Below are 25077 nucleotides of genomic sequence, written 5' to 3' on the forward strand. Positions count from 1 at the left end.
TTCTTTCTTCCTTTTTGTAATTTCTAAAACGTCATTTCCTATAGAGAAATTAAACTTTTTGGTGTCAAGGTTAGTTTTTGAACAGCCCCTCTCCCTGTAGATGACAGGTTTCAGCGTCAAACACACCTCAGCAGGGTGGACATTCAGTCATTTTCTTCACAGCCTTCAAGAACAGCCTTCACTACACCGCTTGGCTGCCAAAGTAACTGCCTCACCATTGCACTTTAAATCTGTATTAATCATTGTCTACTTAAGAGCAGAAGAACTCTGAAACAAGCTGTGCAAAGCCCTGCTTGCTTTATACAGTTATTAAGGCTAATAAGCATACAGTTGACTATTTATACATCCATTTACTTTTAGTTTAGTTTAGTTTACTTTTAGTTTAGCATCACCTTGCAGAGCCTCAGAGAGCTGCTAGAATGTCTGTAGACTGGCTGCTGCTGGAAACAAGGTTGATGAGAGCAGTGAAGTGAACTATACAGTAAATGTGCTGCGAACATTTAGCTGAAAGAGACGCTCCGTCGCACTGCAGCGTTGGGTGATGCCTCTTTGTGGGTTCTTCACCGCAAGCGACTTCTGTTGCATTTCACATTGTCATGTAATCTATTGTTAATACAAAACTCATTAGTGGATCCTCAATGTGGGATTTTGGATCGATTTCTTGTTTTTGCAATTTGCAAATCAGGGTTGGGCAATATGTTGCTCTAGACTGTGAAATTTGTCAACTGTCACCGATTTTCCCATGTGGTTTGTACTGTGCTGAGTATCCCTTTAATAATTCATGATTAATTATCATTAATGATTATATCTTTAAGTTTGGCCATTGTGAGTAATTTCGAATTCAACTGCTTTATGGCAACATTGGCTTTTTATATCATTGTGACAGTATTCAATTGGCTTGATTAAGATTTTTTTTTTTCCAATTATCAGATGATTATACATATTAATATCATAAAAATAAACACATATCCCAGTATATATCAGAGCATTTTATCCACATTTCGAACCTCAAATGTAAATACATAAAAAACTTTTGAAGTAAAAGAAGAAATTAGCCTTGTTTACATTCAGGAAATAATATCGTGTCCCTCCTTCGAGAGCTGTATATAAAACGAGTTGTTGGCCCTCTTATTGGCGGCTTGCCCAGGAAGCCCTTACATTTAATTGGCCTCCCGTTTGTTTTGAGCTGCACCCACCCATTACGGTCCCTCATAAACAGGGTCGTATAAAACCAAACTGCACCTGCGCATTGAGGGAGAGAGAGCGAGCGAGAGACGGGCAGAGCGAGAACTGCTCTGCTGCTCATGTCATTAATCGGCCCGCAGAAAGGAACCCACATATTTCTCTTAGCTATGGAAACCCTTATCTTTGAACACACACCTCAGCTCACCCGTAACCGATTTCAATTTGCCGTCTTTCTACATGTCCTCCATCATGGCCACTAAACCAGGAAGCCAGGGGGATGGCCAATGGTGATAATGAAGGAAAAGGTCACTTCCAGCAACAAGCTGTTAATTGGATTTGGCTCTTTTCACACTGATCAAGCTCTGTCTGTCAGGCATGTTGCGGTGTGAGGGATCACCTGTAGCGTTCGCTGTCAAGAATGAAATTAATATAGTTTTCGAAGAGCCATACCTGTGGCTTTGCATTATAGAGCTAATTAACTGTAACTTGCTTACTCTTCACAGCGCTGCTTGTTGATGTTCACGTGCTTTACTGTCCCCTCAGTTTGATTTTGTGACAGCGTGTCTCATGAATTCAATCCTTTTTGACACCTGAGCAGAGCCTCCACCGTGGAGACTATTACCTGTTGTTTACGATCAGTATCTCACCTGAATGTGACACATTTTTCTCTCTAGACAGTCCTCACCTTTTTAAGCTGTTTTTGTTTTTTTGCCTCCCAGGAGGAGCAGGAGTGCTTGCATGTCAGACGGTACATCATGAGCGCTCCCATCAAACCTGCGCTTAACTCGCCTGCAACCCTTAATGCATCATGTTGTTTTTAATATCAAGCCATATAACATTTTCAAGAGGAGGTATCATGTCTTTTTCAAATATTGTAAATCTGCACGAAACTCTTCCAGTGAGGCATATCTAGTCTCTCGACGGCTTTAACCTTGCAAGCTGTTGTTTTTGTGTCCCAGGATAGAGGACGACTCACATGTCACACATCATGGCTGTTCCCGTCAAACCCCTGCTTGGCTCTTAAGTGCCTTTCAAGCTTTCTCTCCCTGGTATTCCCATCGTTATTGACAGACCTCAAACGGTCTCCTTAAAGACTCAACTGGATTGTTTTCTACCAGATTCTCAAGTGTGGTGTTGTTTCAGTAAAAAAAACCCCAAAACTTTAAAGTGGCTCTGTGTGTCTGGGAGACCAAGAGGCACATTCTGAACAGTTCATCTCTCTGACACTCTGTGTAAACTTGGCCTTGGCGTCTTGGGAATTACTGCGTTGGAGTGGAATGAAAGTGGCCTTAGAACTGGAGATTGAAATTCTGATTCTCTCTTTTCACCACTGTTTTGGGGGATGGAGGTGTATAATCCTCACAGGTAATTGATTTTCGGGAACGGTGCAGAGGTAGGATGCTGCACCTTGGTGGGTAATACGAGGGATAAGAACAATTTCCACAGCCAAGGAGAGTTGACTCAGAGTTTATTAGGGTTTTTTTCAGATGGGGGGAAACTTTCCACAAAACTGTTTTTGTGCTTAAAGTCGCTTTAATGCCCTGCTGCATCGGGTAAACTTTCGGTCACACTATGTTACAATTCCAGTGGGATTGTTTGGGGGACTGCTGTGAGCTGCAGGAGGTAACAGTCGACATAAAAGTGGATGTGGAGGAACAAATCACTTCTAAAATCTGCAGTATAAGACATTCTGTCCATGTATGAGGAATTTAAACTGCTGTCCCCTGATAGCCACCCGTTTTTTTTTTTAATTCTACCCAGATTAAGAGACTCAGCTGTGACTAAACTGAGGTGATTATCACGTTTGTGGTTTTTTTTTTTTTAGCTAAAATCCAGGTTAAATTGTAACAAATCCATTTTCGTCTCCTCTCTTTTCAGGATCTTTCTAGCACTTCTGACTGCTGTGATGAATACTGATCCGTCAGTAGAGGAGCAGTGAAGGAGCCAGAGGAATCCTGGTTTGATGTAGGTTCAACCGCTTTTCACCTTTTTTTTTTTTTTTAAATCTTCCTTGCTTACCTTGACTCTTTGGCCTGACCCTTGACTCTCTGTTCTGTTGTATGCTTGAGGTTTTCAGGCACATTTCTGTTGCTGGTGGGATTCAGATTTGAGGTGTGACCCTGTGCCTTTTGACAAAGATCACTATTTAAACCCCTCTGGTGGTGATCAGGCAGATCTGTTCACATGTCAGCTGATGTAACTGATTTTGCGTTGTATTTCAAAACTAAGTCTAGTTCTTGTTGTTTCATTGCATGAAATCCGTGCTGCGGTCGAGTGTAAAGATTTGAATTAGCCACTGCAAACCTAAAATGTGCCAGCCAGCAAATGATCTAACTGTTTGACTTCATGCTTGGTTAGATGCATGGAAATAACAACAGTGGCAAAAAAAATGTTGCTCTCGCTTTGCTGCCTCTGATTTTGAGTGCACTCTATCATCATTTTCAGCCAGAGCAGGTGCAACCCAATAAGCTAATCAACATGTTTTGGTAGCAGATCATAGAAAGCAGCTTCAGGGGTGGTTATTTTAGTATTTTGCTTGTACTATACACCACACAAAAAACATATTACAAAATACTGTTGCAAACCATTATATATGTACAAACCCTGTTTAAGAAAAGGAGCTTTTTTGCCCTGGGTTGCACCTCTCTGGTCGTGCTTTATGCTGCAGTGGTGCAGCATCACCAATCTGCCACTCCTATAATAAGAGGCAAGATGTCTATTTATAATAAGACGTTGTGCATATTAACTCAACTCTGGCACCAGCTCTCATAGGTGAGATACAGGAGCTTTCAGACAGAGAGCAGGTACCACCCACCTAGAAATGTCAGTGTCGGCGGCAATCGCTCGCTGTCTGAAAGTGTCTTTAGGCTGAAGGTTTACAATTGCTCAAGGGATGAAAATTTCAATTACTTGACACTGTATGCAAAGCCGAGTTAAAGCATGTAACAGATTTAACATACAGTAGACAGCAGAGCTGAAATGTTGAGTCGATTAATTATTTAACTGATAGACATGACAATTAATTGCCAGCTATTTTAAAAATCGATTAATTGATGAATTGATATATGAAGTTGTTTTGCAGCTCCAGTCAGTCTCTGGTTTCAGCTTCTCCAGGCAGATTTGACGCTTCTGGTTTATGTAATTGTTCAATAAATATCTTTGAACTTTTTGGTTGGACAAAACAAGCAATGTGAAGACATCACCAAGGGCTCTGGGAAACTGTGTGAGACATTTTTCACTATTTTCAGACATTGAATAGAGTAAACACATTAATTATTTATGAGGAAAATAATCAGCAGATTGTGTTCACATCAGTAACATTTGTGTAAAAACAGAACAGACTGAATTCTGGCTTTTCAACCATAACTCAATAATTTAACTTATTTAACTGAATGAATTTCACATTTGGCTGTTCGTGACCATTTATATGGTCAAGGTTTGAATTTGGCACTCCCGTAATATAATTTTTACTGCTTTAATTTCCACTTAAAATGCATCCGAAGTGATTTAAAGTACAAATATGTGATTAGTTGTAATTGATGGTGCATACGTACATTTGTAATTACATTTTTCTCTTTTCACTTCCGTTGGTTTTATTATTTATTTTACCCTAATCTACTCCACTCCACTCTACTACACTGTAGTAGACTGAAGGTACTTTGAAGATAGTGTGTTTGCTGCCACACTTCACTCCTCTCCTCCCATCATGGTGTTCCTACTGGTGCCTCCACACGCTGCCTCTGCGCTCTTTGTTCCACTTCATTGGGGTGTGTGCTCATGTGTGCCAGTGTGCGCTCCTCTGTGTGTGTGTGTGTGTGCGTGGATGCGAATGCTCACCAAGAGAGCATTTTGAGGATGGGTTGGATCTCTGTGTTTGCTCCCCCACCCGGTCTTCCCTGTGCGACGGGAGCGAGTGTGTGTGTCTGTCAGTGGCAGTGTTTGATGTTGAGTGTAAGCCTGCATGGCATGTGTATGTCTGTGTGTGTGTGTGTGTGTGTGTGTGTGTGTGTGTGTTTCTGTATGTGGTGTGCAAATGAAGAAAGGGGAAGTGTGTAAGTGAATCTGCGCAGGATTGCGGTGTGTGAGTGGGAGTATGCACCGGTGAATGTGTGTAAAATAGGGAACAAGATACAGAGAAAAAACACACTCATATGCTGTCTTTTCACATATGCGTGTTTGTTGCATGCCTCTGTAGGTGTGTGTAGTGTAACCCCCCCACCCCTCCACCCCCCCCCTTTACACACATACACACAACTCCAGGGACTAACATGTTCATTATTCTTCCTAAAAGAACCATTAAAATTTCATCAGTGCAATGCAATCTGTAGCAGGGCGGGGGGTAGGAGTGTGTGTGTGTGTGTGTGTGTGTGTGTGTGTGTGTGTGTGTGTGTGTGTTGGATAGAGAGAGAGAGAGAGAGAGAGAGAGAGAGAGAGAGAGAGAGAGAGAGAGAGACTCAGCAGTCTGAGGGGAGGGAGCTTGCATCCTCCTCTCATTCACCACTGCCTGCCTTCATGTCTCTCTCCTCCTCCTCCTTTTCTTTTTCTTTATCACCTTCTTCTTCTCTGGTGGCTCCACTCCCTCGCTGAGAACACGCCGATGCGCAGATTACGACTTCCCTCATGATGTGAGCCGCCAGCACCCCTCCCCTCCGACTCCCATCCATCCCACCTCATTCTACTACTACTACTACTACTACTACACCTCCTCTCTCTCACACACAGGCGCTGGAGGAGGCTCTCCTCAGGCTACAGGAGGAAAGAGTTAGCGTTCAGGAGGAAAAGAGGTTAACAAGGTGCAATTCTCAGGGAGGATTTTTGTCTCCAGGCTGCAAGTCTTTGGATATGTGATGTACGGAGCGCTGGATGGGTCACATTTGCAAGATTATGAGCTGGATCCTGATTGGAATATCTTATTGAGTGGAATCTTCCTTTTAAACTAGTCCATGGCTGGAAATTTAAAGGTGAGCCATGCTTCTGATTCCTGTTGCCTCCTCGTTCTTCAGTGTCTAACTTGTTGATTAGCCTGGAAAGAAACCACGTGCTTGGTGCGTTTCCGTCACACATAAGTTTCCGGAGTTTTCTGTCTCGACCCTTCCTCCTCTCTTCTTTAATTAGACTGATCCAGCGTGTTGTGCTGGTGTTTCTCGTAAAGGAGCGAGGCTCATTAGTGCTGCGCTTTTTCCACATTGATCAGAAACGCGGGGAAATTAGCAGCTGCCTTTAAAGACCGCAGGAAGTGAGCAAGTGGCGGCTTTCCTTCACAAACCCCCACAATCCCCCAACTATCCCCCAATCCGTATGTCACTTTGTTTAGCCAGCATGAGCGTGAGACGCTGTCTCTCAGGTAGATCTGATGGTGCTAATTGTGTTCTAATTGGGTTTCCGCTCAGCCGTGGAGGTTTTTGGTTTCTGAGCCACCGAGAGTCACAGATGAAAGAGTTTGTGGGGTGGAGTGTGTGTGCATGCATGCATGCGTGCGTGTGTGTGAAAGTAGGGTGGAGTGTGTGTATGAATGAGAAGGAGCGACAGTGTTAAGCTGAGAGCTGTTGTGAGTGTGCGGATGTCTGACCAAACCCTGTGATTGTCTGTAGGGGAGAGAGAGTGTCTAGAGCCTTTATGGATATGTGTGTGTTGTTGGTGGCTGTGTGTGTGTGTGTGTGTGTGTGTGTGTGTGTGTGTGTGTTCACAGGCCCATCTGTGGAGGTCTTGTGTGATGGATGGTGACTGACGGAGGGTGTGAGGTGTGTGAAGGAGGAGGAGGAGGATGAAGAGGAGAGGCAGTGGGGTGGGGGGAGGGTGTTGGGAGGAGACAGGGAAACTGGTCTCCAATCTGTGTGTGTGTTTGTGTGTGTGTGTGTGTGTGTGTGTGTGTGTGTGTGTGGGTCTATGTAGTGGAGCAGTACATCACAGACTGGCTAATGGAATGCTGGAGACTTGAAGGGTCCTCTCCTGCTTCTCCTCCATAACCACACCTCACCCCACCCTCCACACATGATTGTGGGCAGAGTGTGACACACCGGAGGGCATTCTGTCAGTGTTAAGATTCTGCATGTGCACCACATAGGTCTCAGACTGAGCTGTATGAGATGCAGTGTTTCTGCATAGACAGGCTCAATCTAGCACCACTAGTTAGGTATAATCTTTAAGATTTCAGTCCTGCTGGGTTTTAAAGCACCTGCGTTACTGGTGGCACTTGCAAGTGTGTGTTAAAAAACAGATCCCAGAATTGTGTTGCGTGAAATGACACATGTATTGACCAGCAGGCTACCTTTTGTTAGCCTTGCTAGCTTGTCTACTTACACTGTAAATTCGTCAGTGAAGAAGCGCACAACACTACCGTCCTTGAATAATTAGTAAAACCCCTAACAGAAAAGGGAAAAAACACAGTAAACCTTCTAAATCTACTCGCGCATTTCTTTATTCTTTCATCTCCATTAAATTTTGAAAAAGCATAACTGTGATTAAAATGTAATGAAGGGCTCCATTTCAGATGTGGTTCGTTGTTAGCTCAAAACCCAGATTTGCAAACCTCTGACACAAATGCAGTCCTTATTATACCTTGTTTCTCCTTCACCCTCTTTTTCTTACACATACAGCAATGTGGAAAACAATTAGGTAATGTTCAAAGGCTTCTCATTTTTAGCCAGTGCCAAACGTCGATGTGACAAACTGCAGTAGCCTACAGCAAGACCAGAGGGTGTGTCCTTATTAGAGAAAGCTTAACCAGCTGTGTCATGTCAGTTTAAGGAGAATCACTTGAATCTGCAAACACAGTGTCTTATTTTAATTAGATAAAATTACAGTTATATTGCAGAACATGCATGGATGAATCCCTCGTGCATGTGGAGGCAGTTAGAGTCCTGTGCAGGAATGGACTCTTCCACTAACACTGAATACTACTCTGCACAGACTAATTATAGAATGTACATGCTGTGAGTGGCTATTGCAGAAAAAAATGAATGTAATGACAGTCTTTAGGATTATAACATTGAGGTAAATCTGTAAAAGTAAAAAAAGAAATAGTATCAATTTTCCTTCTCTACTTTTTGGTGCCAATCAGATGTTCAGTGTATTATTTCCACCATCATATTACGGTTAGAAAGTTAACATTTTCTAATAAAAAAAACAAATTGGACAAAAATAATTTTGTTTTTGATGATGGAACTAGTTGAAAAGTTAAGAGATCATCAAAGTTGGTAAGTCACCCAATAGCTGTGAGGACATTTCACTGCAAACCACAAATGGCAACCTCATGGAGGAGTTAGATGATTGATGTAATGATGGTTTACATCTGCAATCTTTGCAAACACAGCAGAAAAGCAGGCGGATAGTTTCAATTTTTTCAATCAATTTTTTATTAATTATTTCTTTGTAGTGCACACTGTAGCACAAAGAAAATGCAGTTTTGCTCCCCTCTATACTGAGCAGCGTATGAAAATCACAATGAATTTAGACTTTGCAAAGTTGACAAACACAGTAAAAGCTGTTTCCATCTGTAACTCAAAAACTCTTTAATATGAATGTCAATATTCACATGAAGTAAAGGAGTTGTGGCGTGATGAGGTAAATGAAATTAGCTATGCTATTATGATGCTGTTCCTCTTCACAGCAGATGTGAGACATCATGAGTTGCATGATCGCTACTGAGGCATCCGCTGGCTCAATCCACAAAGACCCGGACCTTCATTACAACATCGCTGTTACTATTATAGCACTTATGTCCGGCTCAGCATGAACTGTAAACATTTTGGTGATAATAGCATTCCATATAGCACCATCATCAGGTCTTATTTTGATGTGTTATTTTGGCTTATGACTGAATACCTACAAACTAATGACACTCCATCAGCTTTACTCGGATGGAGCCTCAGCTGAGTATAGTGCTAATTTACAAATGTTAGCATGGAGCACCCCAAACTAAGATGGCGAACAAGGGTACAATAAATGTGGATGTGGCTGTGAATGCAACACATGTAATATGAAATGTAATGTAATATGTTATATGAACAGAAACAATTTGGCTCTCAAACTATAACTAAAGCATTCATTACATATACAAAACTTCACAAGCTACATTTAATATGTAAGATATGACTGGCAAAACGGCGTCACAGGTTAAGGCTAAATGCATTCATACTGTTTCAATTTCTCAACCACAGTGAACGTTTATGTTGGTAACAGCCTACATTTAATGATGAACACCATCTCCAGACTGCTAACAAGAACCAACAGTGGACTTAATGTCTGGCTTCTGCTATTAACTTCCTGCTGAGGCTTCTTCATGGCTCCAGAGCATGTGATGGATTTCCCAAATTGAACAGTCGCTGCCGCTTCCAGCCGTTGCTTACACACAGACGCCATAGAGCGACACATGGACTGTGAGGGATCTGTGCTCTTTCAGGTAATAGAGTCACACCCAGATATGGAGGCTTTATTCACGGATCATGTGAAGCCTGGAAATGATGTTGCGCTTGAACAATCCACAATATCTCAATATGTGCGCTTACTTAATTTCACTCATTTCCGTCCCTCCATTGTCGCCGCTGGCCTGTGAAAACACACCCTGATCATATTAGCGGAATTAGAACAGATTTTCCCAACCACTGCCTTCATCGCCCCCACCTCTCCACCCCTCTCCTCCCGCCCCTAACGCTCCCCACCCTGTTGTGAATATAAAAAGATGATGCATTCAGCAATCAATGGTTGTAACGCTGTTGTGCTGTTATCCCTCATTTCTGCTGAGGCCTCAGTGTGATTTAGTGAGGCTCCTGAGGCCCAGTACCCGGCACCGCTGGGGGAGGGGCAATCTGTGGGATTGTGAGCGTTTGTTTTCTGCATGCGTTTGAATGTATGTTTGTTTTCATACAGCGTGTGTGTTCTGCATGTTCGCAATGCCAGGCATGGGAATTACAGTAAGCATGTGTATCTGCATGAAATACAATGCTTGAGTGTGTGTGTGTGTGTGTGTGTGTGTGTGTGTGTGTGTGTGTGTGTGTGCACAGTGCGCCATCTACCTCCAAATCCCATCCACCATCCACCCCTGTGGGAATTGGGGTGAATGCATCAAAAATGTGATTTTGCCTCTTGTTGTTTAGCCTGACAATCTTTTTTTATTTAACATGGCGAGGCACTCCCCTCAACGCCACTTTGACATGGCGGCGCTTTAAACTGAGTGAAATTGAGCTGCGTCCCTGCACCGGCTATATATCACTTAGGCAATTACAACCTTCACGGATCTATTGGTAATAAAAGGGAGGTTTATGAACTGCAGGCATGCCAGGCTGGGGGAAAATGCTAACAGAGGAGAGGTGTTTGGTGTAGAGGGGTGAGGCGCGGTGATCTGAAGGAGGAGGAGCTGTTTGATTTGTGTCGTATTTCGCTGTGTGGTGCTGGAACACATCTCATTTTGACCCCTTAACCCCTGTTAGGTGTATACTGGTTGATTGTACCGTGTGTGTGTGTGTGTGTGTGTGTGTGTTCAGTAGGCCCACATGACAAATTAGCCAACAGACTCTTGTGTATAATAAATCAAACAATCCCAAATGCCATCATGTGTAATTGAGATTTCACAGCCCTGATCTCATCTCTTTCCATCCCTCCATCCTCAGCTTTAAAAACCTAAAAAAAAATAAAGACGTAACCCCCCCCCCACCACCACCACCACCACACCTCGCCTCCACCCTCTCCTATGATCCACCACAGCCATAATGAGATTTGATGTTAATCCCAACACAATATCACAAGATTACGCGTCTCCACAGTGCTCCGCGCAGGCACCGCCGACGGTGGAGAATGGGTTTGGCGCGTGCAGTCGAGGCTTGGCTGGGTGAAAGCACATGAATGTAATCTAAGTGTAATTGGGTGGTAATGCGTGTGGATGTGTGCGTGGATGATTGGTGGGGCAGCAAGGTTGGGGGGGGTCCTTGTCAGACGAGCCCAGGGAGAGAGAGAGCGGGGACGACGCAACACAGAGAGAGAGACTCTGGAGGTGCATCAGAAGAAGAGAGTGATAGAGCAAGGGCGACAGATTGCCTGGAGAGGGCAAAGGGAGGGACGGAGAGAGATTATTTATCCCCAAACTGGTGTCAGATTCTTGTAGCAAAGGTGGATTGGTCAGAGAATGTGATTAATGGACGGAGAGAGATGGGAGGCATTTTGGATTTCTGGACCGAGAGGGCCTCGTGAAGAAGTTGAGTGGATTGCACTCTGCTCTCTGATAATGAATTTCAGTTAAGAGAGAAATGTGTTGAGGTCAGATGTAGATTGATTTCAAAATCGATGTGTTGAGGTCAAATGTAGATTGATTTAGAAATTAGGAGTTATTCAGCGGTGTTAAAAGATGGACGAGTTTTGAGCAGAGTGCATTTGAAGAATTAAAAGGAGTGTAGAATCGGCCGCTTCGTTTTGCAAAATTCAGCCTGTTTTTCCCAAAACGGATTGAAATGAAAATGATTTATTGTGATTTATGGCCAAAGCCAGAACTTAGTTGCCTGGTTCTGCTTGTAGAAGGGCAGGCTGCTGTAAGAGCTGGACTTGATGTGTCTCTTGACAAGTTGAAAGCATAGAGGGCCACAAGGGGGTGTGCATTTCACAATTTAGCTGCCACAAATAATTGGTTGGCCTGCTGACATCTCTTTTCACTTTGAGTGTCTTCTGTGAGGTGACTTCCTTGAAACCACAGCTTGCCAAATCTCTTCCAAGAATCGAAGAGCTTAGAGAGTTCTTTGACATCACTGTATGATGTCAGATGAGCATAGGAAAGCAAATGGATTCTTAAGGTGGTTTATGGTCAGACATTTTTGGATTGCATAAGCAAGTGGTACAAAAGAGCTCAGAGGCGTGTTCCTCACTAATGAGGAATGATGAAATGAGCTGGGTTTGCTCAGCACTTTTAAGAAATGACATCATCGAAATGCTACGAGGATGGAATGAATGTAACAATAAAGTGCTGTATTGTCTGCAGGACAGGTCTTTCCTCCCTTACATTCACTGTCTAAAGACCTGCTCACACCCCAAAGCAGCATAGCAAAGTTCATCTGTGTGTCCTCACAAAATAGGTGGTGAGAGGTTTGATGACACAGACCCCATTCACACCCGGTCTTAAAATGTGGTCTGTATCTGGACACGTTATCTGGATAAGGAAAACACATGTTAATAAATGCATTGTGATTGGAACGTGATCGGACTCGCCTGACTGCATCTGGAGGTAGTCTGTCTCGCATGGTGTTCGGATCTGTAGACATAATTGGTACAATGTGCTTTTCCTAAATGGAGGTTGCTGTTCAAATTTGGAGAGTGAGAAAACAAGAGAGACAGCTTCAATTACTTATTATACGTCAATACTGTGCCATGAAATCACCAAAAGATTCATTGTTCAACAGAACTGGGGGGGGGGGGGGGGATAAATGAAAACAGTCAGAAATAACTGTGTATGCAGATGGTGTGTGTGTGCAGTTGATCTGCTGTTAACGTGGCATATAATTTATCTGGTCATAGCGGTCTACATGCCGGTACTGCAACACACCAGGAGAAAACTGACACAATATCTTTTAAACAAATAAAGAAATGAGTTTATTACATTTGATTACAAGAAGGGGCAAATGTTAAAGAATTTCTCCTTGACAGCATTTCACAAAGTTTCCTCGGACTCAGCAACTTACAAAACTGTCATTGGTGTTAGTGGGGATGATTTGCCGCCACCTCAGATTACTCACGCAGGTTTTGCACTGGAGGACAGAGATGTGATCTCAATGAGGGAAAAACACTAAAAACACCAGGTGTGAACACGACGGCAAGATTGGATCTTTATTATCCAGTTGACATATCTGGATACAGATCCCACTTTGATACCAGGTGTACATGAGGGTGTTGGTGATTCACACAGCTAGTTGGTGAGATTCTGTAGCTGGCATGCTAATATACTAGCCAGCCAGGACAGTCAGCGAGGCATCTGTATGTGAGTCCCCTCAAAGGTCACCACTGACAAGACTGCTATTTGTGACTGGTGCAAACTGCCGTCACCAAAATTGAAATCAACGCCACACATTTGAGCAGACGTGCTTTGCCTCAGCCAGCCAATCACTGATAGCGGCAGTTACATTGATATGAATTTATTTTGAAGCTTAACTTTGCCCTTTTTAAACACTGGTGTGACCGAGCCTTTATGAGGCAGACAAGCCATAAACTAAAAGATAACAATATATAATGTTGCCCAGTCTAAAAATGTAATGTATAAATATGTAAATAAATAGAGACGAATGAGTAATCCAGGTGTTAAAAAGTGTATCTTTAAAAACCAGTTAAGTTAAATGTGTGTTACAGTGCATAGTGAATTAAAAAATGCAATAAGCAGATAAATCAATCTTTGTCACTGGTGATAAAGTTTGTTGAAATTTGAATAGTTTGTTTGCATTGAACACAGGGGGAAATGTGGTCAGCTCACGATCTTTGAATTTAACGCTCGTACGAACTCCGAATGAGACGTAAGAAGCTTTATTATGAGCAAAGTGACTGAGAAAATTGTCATGTACACTAAGAGGAGTTTCTAATGGATGAGCGAGATAAGGTAAAAGACGATTGTAACTTTTGAGGTTAAATACAGGAATTGTGCTTCCGGTATGAGATTTCAAATCTCAAGCGGGCAGGGCCGCAGGTACTGTTTTAGCTGTGAGGGTCCCGACATCATCCCGAATCATTTTGCTGTCACTGCCACACACTGTGTCATCTCCGGAAACAATAAACAGCAGCGTGCCAGGAAAATGTCAGGCTCAAGCAAGTGTGTGTGGAACAAAACAAACATCCCAAAACTGACACTGCAGCATGCATTCCTCGAGCTCTAATGAGCCGCTGCTTCTCGTGTCAGTCTTCACCTTCACAATAGTCATTACCCTGTTAAAGAGAGCCCGGATACCTGCATACACACACACACACACACAGTTACACACAGTCAAGCTACCGCCCTCTCTCAGCGGTTGCCGTGACAACAGAAAAAGCCAGGGTCGCACTGTGTGTAGATTGATGCTTCAGTGCCAATTAAACACATTGCTAAAACACATTGCTACCTGCATCGTCTGTCACTCCAGTAATTCTCGCTCTGTAAATCAGGGAGAAATTTGCATGAGAGCTGTCAGGATTTGGGGCTTTGTGTTGCTTTCGCTCAGTTGCTCATGTATTTTAACTGTATCAACACACCACGGTCTTCCTTTTATGATGCATTTCCAGCCGTTTTTTGTCGCTCGCCTGCTGTTGTCACTTAGTTTTTACACTCAGGCACTTCAGCTCCCTCGGCTTTCGCTGCTTCTCACCTGCATTACTCTCCGATTTCTCTCTGTCGCTCTCTGCCCCTTACTAGTCTGAGTTCTCCTCCGCTCATCTCGCTATGCTGCAGACAGTAATATGAGGCTGATGAGCGATCAAAGGTGTTGCTGACGTTTCGGCGGTGTGGCTGCTTACCTGTGCCTGTCGTGATACTCAGGAGCTCTAGCCGTAGGCTTTTCTGCACCTTATTTGCCAAATTGGTTCTGCAGGGATTGGTGCGACTTAAGGCTTCTTTGAGCTGCACCATTAAAGCCCAGTAGGCATGAGAGAACACCTGGAGTAGATTTGAACCTGAGTATTGGTGTCTGAAACAAAGGAAATATCCAGAACTCATATGGGAGAATAGTGTTGGAACTTATTTATGTATCATTGCATGTTGTGTGCAGCACACACTGTAATGTTTCCGATCTTTATGGCTGGTTAGCTTCTGTCTTTGTACTTAATGGCCTTCCCCATGTTTAAAATGGCTGTTTAAAGTAATAGAACAGGGGGAAGCATTTTGTTGGCCAGCTAGCTCTGCATGTTCTGTATATAGTTGTTCACTCTGGCAAATGTAGAAATGTAAACACACTACTCTCATTTGGAGCCAAACTGTCCAGAGCCTGGAAACTAATGTAGAAGACACCCATCAGACATTTATCCTGCATTAGGACTGCATGCACACCTACACACTTTCTATACTCTATGGCAACTGCAGGCCTGTTTATGTTAATATGACACTACTCATTTTGCACATCATTAATATTAGCTGTAGCATCTGTTTTCTTTGTTCTCGCATATGTTTCCCATTGCTCTGCTGCGCTGTAAATATGCTGCAGTATAGTTATTAGTATTTCATGAAGCTTCCAGTTTTTTCCCCAATTCATTTGTGTAGAAATGTTTTCTATCTATTTTGTTTGCTGCTTGTCTCATTGGACCATAATAGTCCTGCCAGTCAACCTGTTGCCTATTCTTTCATTTCTGCTTACTTTTGGATAACTGTGCAGAATATTAAATAGTAGACATAAGAAACAAATCAGCATATATTAAAATAAACTCTAGTTTCTGCTCCTTGTAATTTGTGAAAGTTTATTTTAACTGTACTGTGGCTTTTACAAGGGAACTGCCAAGTGGTCAGTTCAGTCCCCTAAACGCTATAAAGCTAGCAGTGGATCCCTATTGCATTTATTAGATTTATCAGTATTATTAATGGTCCATTGGGGAGCACTGAAGTATGGCAAGGCTATTACAAATGTCCTAATTGCTGTGAAGATTCCCATTACTCTGTTTCTCTCGAGTCATCGCCATACAGTGGACACTGGCTCAGTGCAGCCATGCAGATACTGTATGTATATGAGAGTTCACACTCTACACTGTGAAAATGTCAGAAAGGTTTAAAAGCAACAACAAACAGTACTTGAGGTTTTATTGCTGTTTATATTTATTTTTAGCTGCAGGGATGAAGCTGCACTATACTGCTGCTGTGCTGCTTTAACACTGAGAGATGTGTACACAAATTAAAGCACATGTCGTGCTACGTTTGCCAATTAAAAACAGTGTGATGCGCCAAGACGTGGCAAATTGTATCAAAATGTAAATTATTTTAAGCGACCATATCAGATGTGTTTTGATTGGCTGTGATTCTTGCTGTCGCTGATAAAATGAGGTTTATGGCATTATAGTATTTTAATGTGATGGCGGGGCGTTCTTTATGTTTCACCTCTGACCTATCGAGGTGATAATTTACGGCGCGCGCACCCCCAACCCCTCTGCTCCCTGAGGAAATCAAGTTGGATCTATGGCCATCATTTACATCTCCTCAAATTAAAGCAGCAGCATGTAGTTACGGCCCAGGCCTCATGAATCAAACTTTATTGACCACTTGGAGAGTTACAGACACCCGTTGAATACCAAATGCCGGTGAAAGGCCACTGGGTGAGGGGAAATGTCGACCAGCTTGCAGAGATTGAAGGTGGGATCCACACACCCGGCTGTGATGAGACTGTCGTGGCTGCTGCTCATAAATATGGAGATTTTTTGCTTCCAATAAGATTCTTTACAACCAAAGGGGATTAAAGGACACATTAATATTCTCTTAAACAATAAATACAAGGACATGTTTGTCAAAGATACTGAAAGCATCCTGTTTTATTGTATTTACAATCTTTTTAGAAGGTTTACTTGGACATTTTGTCTATTGAGCCTGAATGAATGGTTCTGGTCCCCTGCCGCCGAGTTTTCTTTGCACAGCCAAAGTTACTACACAACACACATCTCATTTGTCAGCTGTCACATGTCAAGTCTGCATATTTCTCTTTAAATCAGTCTAAAATGCCTGTTGTGAGACTGAGAGGAAAGGACAGACAGAATATTACTGAATCTGATTCACTTCATTGCTTTAACTTAATTGTTATTATAGCCTACTTATATCATTATTTGAAACTGCAGGCACACATATTTTAATTTTGCCATAACCTATCATCTCTTGACAAGCTGTAGGAGGCTTAACTGTACATTTCACCAGCTTGAACAACAGCTGCCACTTGTAATTTACACAGCTGTAGCTAATTAATGTTAATTCTGTCAGTTGGCCAAACAGCATTAAAAAAACTCTCGGCTGGTTATGTGCTTAGCTGCTGATGCTCGGTCAAAGGTCATGGTTTTGGTGAGGCTGAAACATCACCAGTTCAAAGTTTGATGAGTCGGTTGTTTCTTTTTGCCTTTTTGTTCAAAAACACTAAAAGAATGGTGAGTCTTTTTCTTGATAAATGATTTACTTGATTGCTTGAAGTCAGTGTTGTTGAGTTGTCAAGAAAAACAGAGTTTTTGGAATTTCCCTTGAACTTTTAGGGACGTTCTATTATTTTGTTTTAGGTTTTGTCACCTCAAAAGCAGAATTAGGACCTCCATGAAGCAGTCTGTCAGCATTTGAAGCTAGCCTTAGCTTGTAGCTGCTATGGTACAGAGCTAGAAGCTATCAGTTGGAAGTCAGTTAAGAAAACATTCTGCTGCCTGGCTTGCAGGACATCAGTGCATGTAACACCATATATGATGGCTGTTAGTAAGTTTGACTGTATGCATTCTCTCAAGTATCTTTTTAGGTCATTTTTCTTGGACAGTGTGCCAGTAAAGCTTCAGTGTTTGTGGAAATTGAAGCTTGTTGAATAGAAATTGCAACACTAAGTTGCATCATTAGTGCTTAGAGAGAGGCAGAGAGACAGCCGGTGAGGAACTGAGGTGGACAGACAGTTGGAAGACAATAGTGGTCATTGTATTGTCATAAATTGATTTCAGTTTGTCAGATGTCCACCTTTTCATAGTTTGACAACAGACTCTGTGTTTCATGTGCTACTCATTGTTTTCTGACAAACCAAAGAGTAAGTGTTGGAAATCTAAATATTGTCAGCAAATATTTGTTGGAGACCCTGTTGAAGTGTGTTTTTTTTTTTTTTCCCTTCGCAAACAGTACAAGTTGCAGTGCAGTCATTCATTTGTTTATTTTTTTCTGCAGAGTCCATCCTTGCCTCCTTGAAAAGGATGCTCTGTACCTGCTGTTGCTTGTCAGGAAAAGCAGATGGAGGGTGACCTCTGACTCCAGCGGCCTACATTTGAGGCCAGCTCGTCACTCTATGACAGCAAGTGCCAGCTAGTCTCATCTTTGCGGCAAGCAGAAAGTAGGCTATGCCATGCTATTCCCTGTGAGGTTCCATTGTTTCTTTTGTAATATTCAAGAAGAAAAAAGGGGAAATTAGCACTCATGCAGTATGCATGAGTTTAGAAAGCCCCCCCATGAAATTCCATTGCTGAGGGAAATGGGGAAGTCTAGGAGCAATACAGCTGTGCTTTTTTAGCATTTTTTTGGGATGCAGTGTTGTTGCCTGTGCCAAAATTTGCAGTGTTTCTAGTCTTAAGAGAGCACTGGCTTCATTATCTTCATCACCCATTGCTGCCAACATTCCCTGTGCGCTGCTTGTTGTTTGAGGCTACTACATAACGTAGTGGGACGACGTCCCCATGGTGCTTGAAAGGAGTGCTTTTCACAGCTTATTGCTAGCAGCTAACACTCTGAGTTTCAGTGGGAAGTCTCACTGGGCTCCAGCGCTCCATCCATCATGTCCCCTATGAGCCGATTCTGAGCTGGCAGCACTTGACATGATTGCCCTTAAGTAACTGACAGGGTTGCAGCGTTACATGGCACTCTGGAGCCGGGTGAGTGTTTAGTCGCAAAGAAAACTGTTAAGATCTGGCCGGTGTTCAGAGAGCAGACGGAGTCAGGTTGCCTAATGACCTGCTGGAGGTTGGCTTGGGAGGCGGTTTTCTGTGATGACTTCTCACACTGTGCGTTAGGGATTATTGGAGCGTTTGATTGGCCAACTTCTGTGGATGGATAGTGGCTGAATTGCAGGGCAGAGAGTATTGATTTCAGTGACAGTACAATTGTGTTTCAGTGTGGGGAAACTATATATGGCACTGCATACTGTATTTGTGCCAGTGTGGCGTGATTGGTCTGTATTGCGCTCAGAACAAAATGCAGTATCAGTTTGCAGTAGCTGCAGTGCATTATGCACCCTTTTAAGTACAAGCTGAGAGACTGATGCAGCCTCACCGCCTGGTTTTCTTCAAGATTTAATTTGCTTTTACTATCTGCAAGGAAGTGAAAGTTTTTGCTCTTTGGGCCTCTTCTTCACTCCTTTGTTTTGTGCCGTAAAGCGTTAGTCTGTGTCATAAAGCATTCAACAGATTTTTAACCAAAGCCAGCCTCATGGCATATAGTGAACATGATTTTTAAAATCATGGAACAACTGCTCTCATGTCTCAATCTTCCAGTAATTATACTGTGATCATAACTTTGATTAAAAATGGATAAATAAATGTATAAAGCGTAAAGCTATATTTTACTGAAGTGAACGATAAGGGTTTACTGCAAAATATTAGTCACATTTACCAAGTCTTTCCATAAAGAATTAGTCCTACATAGACCATTGGGTAAAGTATGACAGACACTGGCATATTTGGGGCCTCATTCACAATGCTACATTGGGTCAGTATAATATATTTTGAATGGCAGATGTTGTGTTATGCAGGATGTAAATAAACCAAACTGACAAGTTGAACCCTCATAGAGTCCACTGAGGGGGCCGCCACGGATCCTGTGGTCTTTCCATGCTTGGACCCTTCCCAGGGTGCGAGTTTACCCGACCTCAGCATGACTCAGTCCTTCCCCAGCTATGCTTTGGTGGAAAATAGGTTTGGAGAAAAAAAAAAAAAAAGACAACAATCAAACACAATCTCTCATCGTAGAACAAACAGCATGTAGTAGAAGCTTCTCCTTGGCTCTCCCCCTCTCTGAGCACCATGGCAACATTCACTTTGATATGCAGATACCCCTGCCATTTGTACAGTGCAGCACTGAGGGGAATATTGACTTTTTGGAGAGGCAGAGAGCTTTTCATTAATTGTGAAGCTAAAACTACACATCTTCTTTTTTTTGGCTTTTTGTGCATTCTAATGATAGCATGTTGTATCTTTCCTCTCTCCCCAGATGTGGAGGGAAGCCTCTGTGCTGGAGCCAGGGATTACACTCTGAGGAGGAAGCTAGCGTAACTGTTACCTTCATGCAAAACTACACAACCTGCAGGCTGAGCGTCCTCGTCAGTGTTCTCTTTGCTTCGGTCATCATAATGGCGCTCTGTCGGTAGCCTTTTGCTACCTGTTTGCCATTCGTCCTGTTCCCCAAAACCCAGTGCTGATCACACTCAGAGACATTTTTTACTTTAACCACAAAAACCACCACCTGCCATGGATCGCCTGTGTCCGGGTGAAGGCGTGAGCCGGACACAGGCCCTCGTCGGCAAACTGTAGCCACCTGGATTGTCTTCGACTTATTTCCTGTGATTTTATTGGAGTTATTCTTTATTTGGACCAGGGATGGATGTACCGGAAGCCAGCAAGCATGGCAAGAAGTCGACAAGTCAAAAGCTGGAGGACCAGAAGAAGGTTGGCAAAAAGTTTACTGCATGTTGTTTTTTTTACCTTTTCTGCTACGAAATGCTCTTCTTTCATCTTCTCCTGCTGCGTGTGTGCGTGTGTGTGTGTGTGTGTGTGTGTGTGTGTGTGTGTGTATGCTGCTCTTTCAAAAGCTATCAGCTTTGGCTTTTGGTGTTTTCCAGTTGCATGTACGTAGAAGCCAAGGGATGAAAGTTTGTTTATCGCCTGTTTTGTTGTTCTTTTTACAAAAAGGAGAACATGTTGGTCCAATTGTTACTGTTGTCTGAATTCCCAGTTGCTCCTTTGCTCCATATATCCTAATAGCTATTTATAAAGATGGGGGGGGGGGGGGGGGGTTCTGCTCCCCCTCAGCGTCTCCAGTCTTTCATCTCGGCTCATGTGGCGTGGCTGTGGGCAGGGCCCGCCCCAACCCCCCCCCATGGGAATACATATTTACTCTGTATTTGAGATGCTTTTTATGTTAACTACTCTGGGAATAGGAAGGGGATAATACCCGTAAAAAGGAGACAAATAGTTTATCTGTAAAGCGATATCATGTGCACTAATGGTCTGCCATTCCGCGAGGGCAGAGCTTGGACAGATAATGGTCAGCTTAGCGGACGCTTGTTTTGAGTCTGGCTCTGAATGCAGTGCTATGACCTCGGCGGGGTCAGAATCTTGTGTGGCGGCGGTGGCTGGATCGATGGAGGAAAGCAGTATTAGCCTCTGCCTTTCTGGTCATTAAAAAGTCTATTTAGCAGAGCACATAGCCACACATGAACACATACTTTCTGTACACTTAGTTGCTTCCAATGCAGAAATGCCTGTAAATGCATGTAGGTGGTATTTATTAGATTAGAGGAACAAGGACACAAACCCATAAGAACCGTTTTTGTCCCTGTATGGTCCCCTGTGTGCAGACTGAGATATACACACCTACTAAAATGCATACACAGACTGAAATGCAGAGATACACAAACATAGGACACCTCTCTCTCTCTTTCTCTCTCTCTCTCTCTCTCTGCCTCTGACCTGATTCCTCTAATGAAGTGCTTTTGATAAGCGTAATGATTGTCCAGGCGAAGCTCAGGGAACATCTGAGAGCAGCGAACGTGCAGTAATACATCAGGTTTGACATTTGTAGCACTATTAAGATCTCATAAAAAAGATGATTGCACTTTATTATATTTTTTTTTTCTCCTTTTAGACCTGAGTGCCATGTGGGAATGCACTTTTTATTTTTTTTTTTGTGCTCTTTAAAGCCACACAGATGTGTTGCTGCTTGTGCTGCCAAGCAACAACATTTTATGCCCTTTTAGTAAAGGCGCCGAGGAGGAAGGTGTGTTCCTGCCTTTGAATTTGTGATCAGGTTTGGATGAATGCAATGCTGACAGACCTAACATAGACCTAATGAACAAAAATATCCATGTGGCCACTCAAAAAATCAAAAGGTAATTCACCCTTAAATTAAACATGCCCGCTGCTCAGTGTTCAGCCTCTTTCTAAACATCACGTAAGTATATACAAGGCCATGATTTGAGCATCATGTTCTTTGTCAGGCCTTCAAAATGGAAGCTGATATCTAGGGGAAGGGACCCTCCCTTGAAGCTGAGATTGGAACTGAGCAAAGAGTGACATCAAATATTCATCTGGTAAGGGAATTGATTTGGCTCACTTTGGCTACCATTTTGGTTTGAAGATGTGTGTCATGCCAAAAGATAAGCGCTCCCTCTCCGTCTGAACTGTAACCTTCAGCTACAAGACAAATGTTTTGGAGCAAAAAGAGCTTCTTGGAAGGGTTTTGATACTCCTGCTGATATTTCTGTGGTTACGCTGGGATGTGTGCTGTAATTGCCTGACTTGATGGGTTATGTTATGTCCCCAAAGTCTCATTCTGACTCCGCTCTCTTAGCCTTGATACTTGAAACCAGCCCAAAAGAGGTGATGTACTTACAGCAAACATTTATGCAGATGTAGAGAATGTGATTTCTCTTTCCAGTGATTTATAATGTGACCTGGTTGTCACCTTTCACTTTGTTCTGAATGGAGGGGCCTTGGGTTAGACGAGAAGATCAATACCACTCCATACTCTATATGGTAAATATAGCACAGCACGGCTGATGGGAGTCCACATGCAAATACATCAAGTTCAGGAAGGCTTTAACATCGCAGAAATGTTGTAAACATGCAGTCAGATCTGTGTAGCGTTTGTAATCTATCCCTGTGATTACCTACAGGGAGATCACATGTTGGATCTTTGTGCCAACTATCCAAAAGTTGAAAAACCAAAAGTTATAAATTCAAGCAAAAGAAATCCATGTTTGGCCAGCGCGCCTCCTTCCATCGCCCTGGGACTCTTTATCTTCCCCTCCCTCCCACTCTCTCCTCTTCTTTCCCTCCCACGCCTCTCTCTCTTTTCCTCCCCCTCCTATTCTCTGTCTTTTTCCCAGATGGATGCTACTTCTCATTTACACGTTCATCCCCGTGAATGAACAAGCAGTGATTACGGCTGGACCGCTCACCTGACCCCCAGGGAAAATTTGCTCGTAGCGATTGGTTGCGGATGGTCAGGCAGGGGCGGCAGCTGTGTTGCTAAGGCATCTCCAGGAAGTATTCTCATCAGCCAATCACCTGAGAGCTTCCTCTGTGCTCTGGCAAAACCTTTAATGGGGATTATCTTAACCATTTCAGCCAGTACATCCCAACAAAGCACTTGTTTTGCATATGCACGGTTTTCATGCGTTAGCCATGCATTAAAGCTGGCCCACTGAGAGAGAGCTCTCACTGAATTTTGTAAGAATTAACTGACTTTCCCCCCTTATGGGACTTTCATATGTGATGGACTGTTCTCAAGCTCCAGTGGGTTTGCTGGTGAAAGATGAGTGAATAATTTAATACCGGATCGGTTTGTATTACGGGGATTTGAAGCCTACCATCGTATCATTGCACTGATGTCAGAACAGAGGATGCACTGGCAGTTGGTGAGAACATGCAGCATATGTTGACTAAATAATTTACCTCGCAGGTTCATATGCAGATGTACCCCACGCTGTGCAGAACTGTGAAAGGCCATGCTCGTCAACCTATAGATCACCATGAAAGCATGCAATAAATGTTGAACTAAATAAATCAGTAGGGCTGAATTTAGCGAGAAAGAAACCTTAAAGCGGTACTGCACACTCAAATGTGTTTTTTCGAGCTGTGAGCTAAATAATGTAATTGTATTGCGATGAAAGCGTTTGTCTCCTTACCTCCTGCTTCGCACGTAGCCACAAGGCCATACCTCCTACAGCTAGTTGTCCTGTGCAGTCCCCTGCTGCATCTTTAAATATGCTGCTATGCAGGGAGCTAGCAGAATTTCAGTGTGTAGTTACTCTTTAATGTTGTTTTGCCCACCTGTCCTTTTACCCTCATTTTTGATGGAAAATACTTTCTAAATATGTGTACCAATTTAGTTGTCACATAACTGCAAAGCAATGTCCGCCTCAGAAAATAGCACGGTGCAGGTTATGAAGATTTGAAAGCTCCCTGTAATCTTTTTTTTTTTTTTTTTCAGTGGGTAGTTGCCTGCATTTGACATATGTCATTAGCGTATTTTATTATTTCTGTCTGTTAAAATGTGTGTATTCAGGTTGAATTGGGAAGCACACTGTTCGTGTCTCAGTCTGAGTGATTGTTCCTAGACATAAAGTGCAGAGGCTCTTAACAGAACTGATGTGCACCTCCTGGCCAAAATGTCAGTGTTCCATTCAGTGGATCTTAGAATCCTATATGGACGTTGCTGAGCATACTTAGTAACGTGATACGGTAGACCTTTTATTTCAACTTAAGGGAATCAATGATTTTTACTTTAGCACAGCCATCAGACAAAATTGTCAGCACATTGTACTCGATGCAGCAACATGTGGGGTGTAATGAGCACTGTAGCCTCTTGGGGCTGCTGACAGAGCTTCCAACTTTCAGACCTGTTAGATAAAATCTTGCTTAGTGTAGCAGAACATCCATGTTTTCCATAGATGACAGTAGCCACAGAGAGATTCTTGCTAGATTGACACTTCTTCATACAAATCTTTCTACATGTCAGTACTATTGGTAGAAGTGTGGTGACATCCACAGAGAACTCCTCCACCTCAACCCTCATACTCTCTCTCTCTCTCTCTCTCTCTCTCTCTCACACACACACACACACACACACACGTACTTGGCTCGAGACGGTACATCAGCAGCTCATTCCATGAGGAATTAGTGGGTTTAGACCACTGAATAAAGTTGGAGGGAAAACATGTCAAAACAGGACAGCGTCACAAGCGTGGCATTCACGGAAACAAGCCTCAGAGGCAAAGCGATGAGAGCGGTGATGTCCAGGTCAGACAGAGATTGAGGGGAGAGAAAGATAAAGAACGAGATTAGGCACAGAGAGAGACCGAGATGCCATACAAGACTGACGCCTGAGAGGCGAAGGGCATGAGCAAAAGTGGAAAAACTGAGTCAGGAAAGAGAATGAGAGTCCAGGCAGGAAGAGAAGTGAACCCCATGACACTGCAGGGAGGCCGGCAAGCTGCTCCATCTGCACCCCACATTGCTACAGCTACACTGATACTGCCTGTG

General features: G+C 43.0%; 1 protein-coding gene across 2 annotated transcripts in view; it reads left to right on the forward strand.

The window, feature by feature from the left end:
* Positions 1-25077, forward strand: part of nav3 (neuron navigator 3) — a 387811-nt gene that overhangs the window by 77275 nt on the left and 285459 nt on the right. For both annotated transcript variants that reach the window (XM_076721935.1, XM_076721938.1), the window contains exons 2-3: positions 3064-3150; positions 20024-20478. In XM_076721935.1, the coding sequence (XP_076578050.1) occupies positions 20410-20478 (69 nt within the window). In that variant the 5' untranslated portion in view covers positions 3064-3150; positions 20024-20409. The remainder of the gene's footprint in view (positions 1-3063; positions 3151-20023; positions 20479-25077) is intronic.

Source organism: Chaetodon auriga, chromosome 22 (genome assembly GCF_051107435.1).
Source record: "Chaetodon auriga isolate fChaAug3 chromosome 22, fChaAug3.hap1, whole genome shotgun sequence".
NCBI lineage: Eukaryota > Metazoa > Chordata > Actinopteri > Chaetodontiformes > Chaetodontidae > Chaetodon > Chaetodon auriga.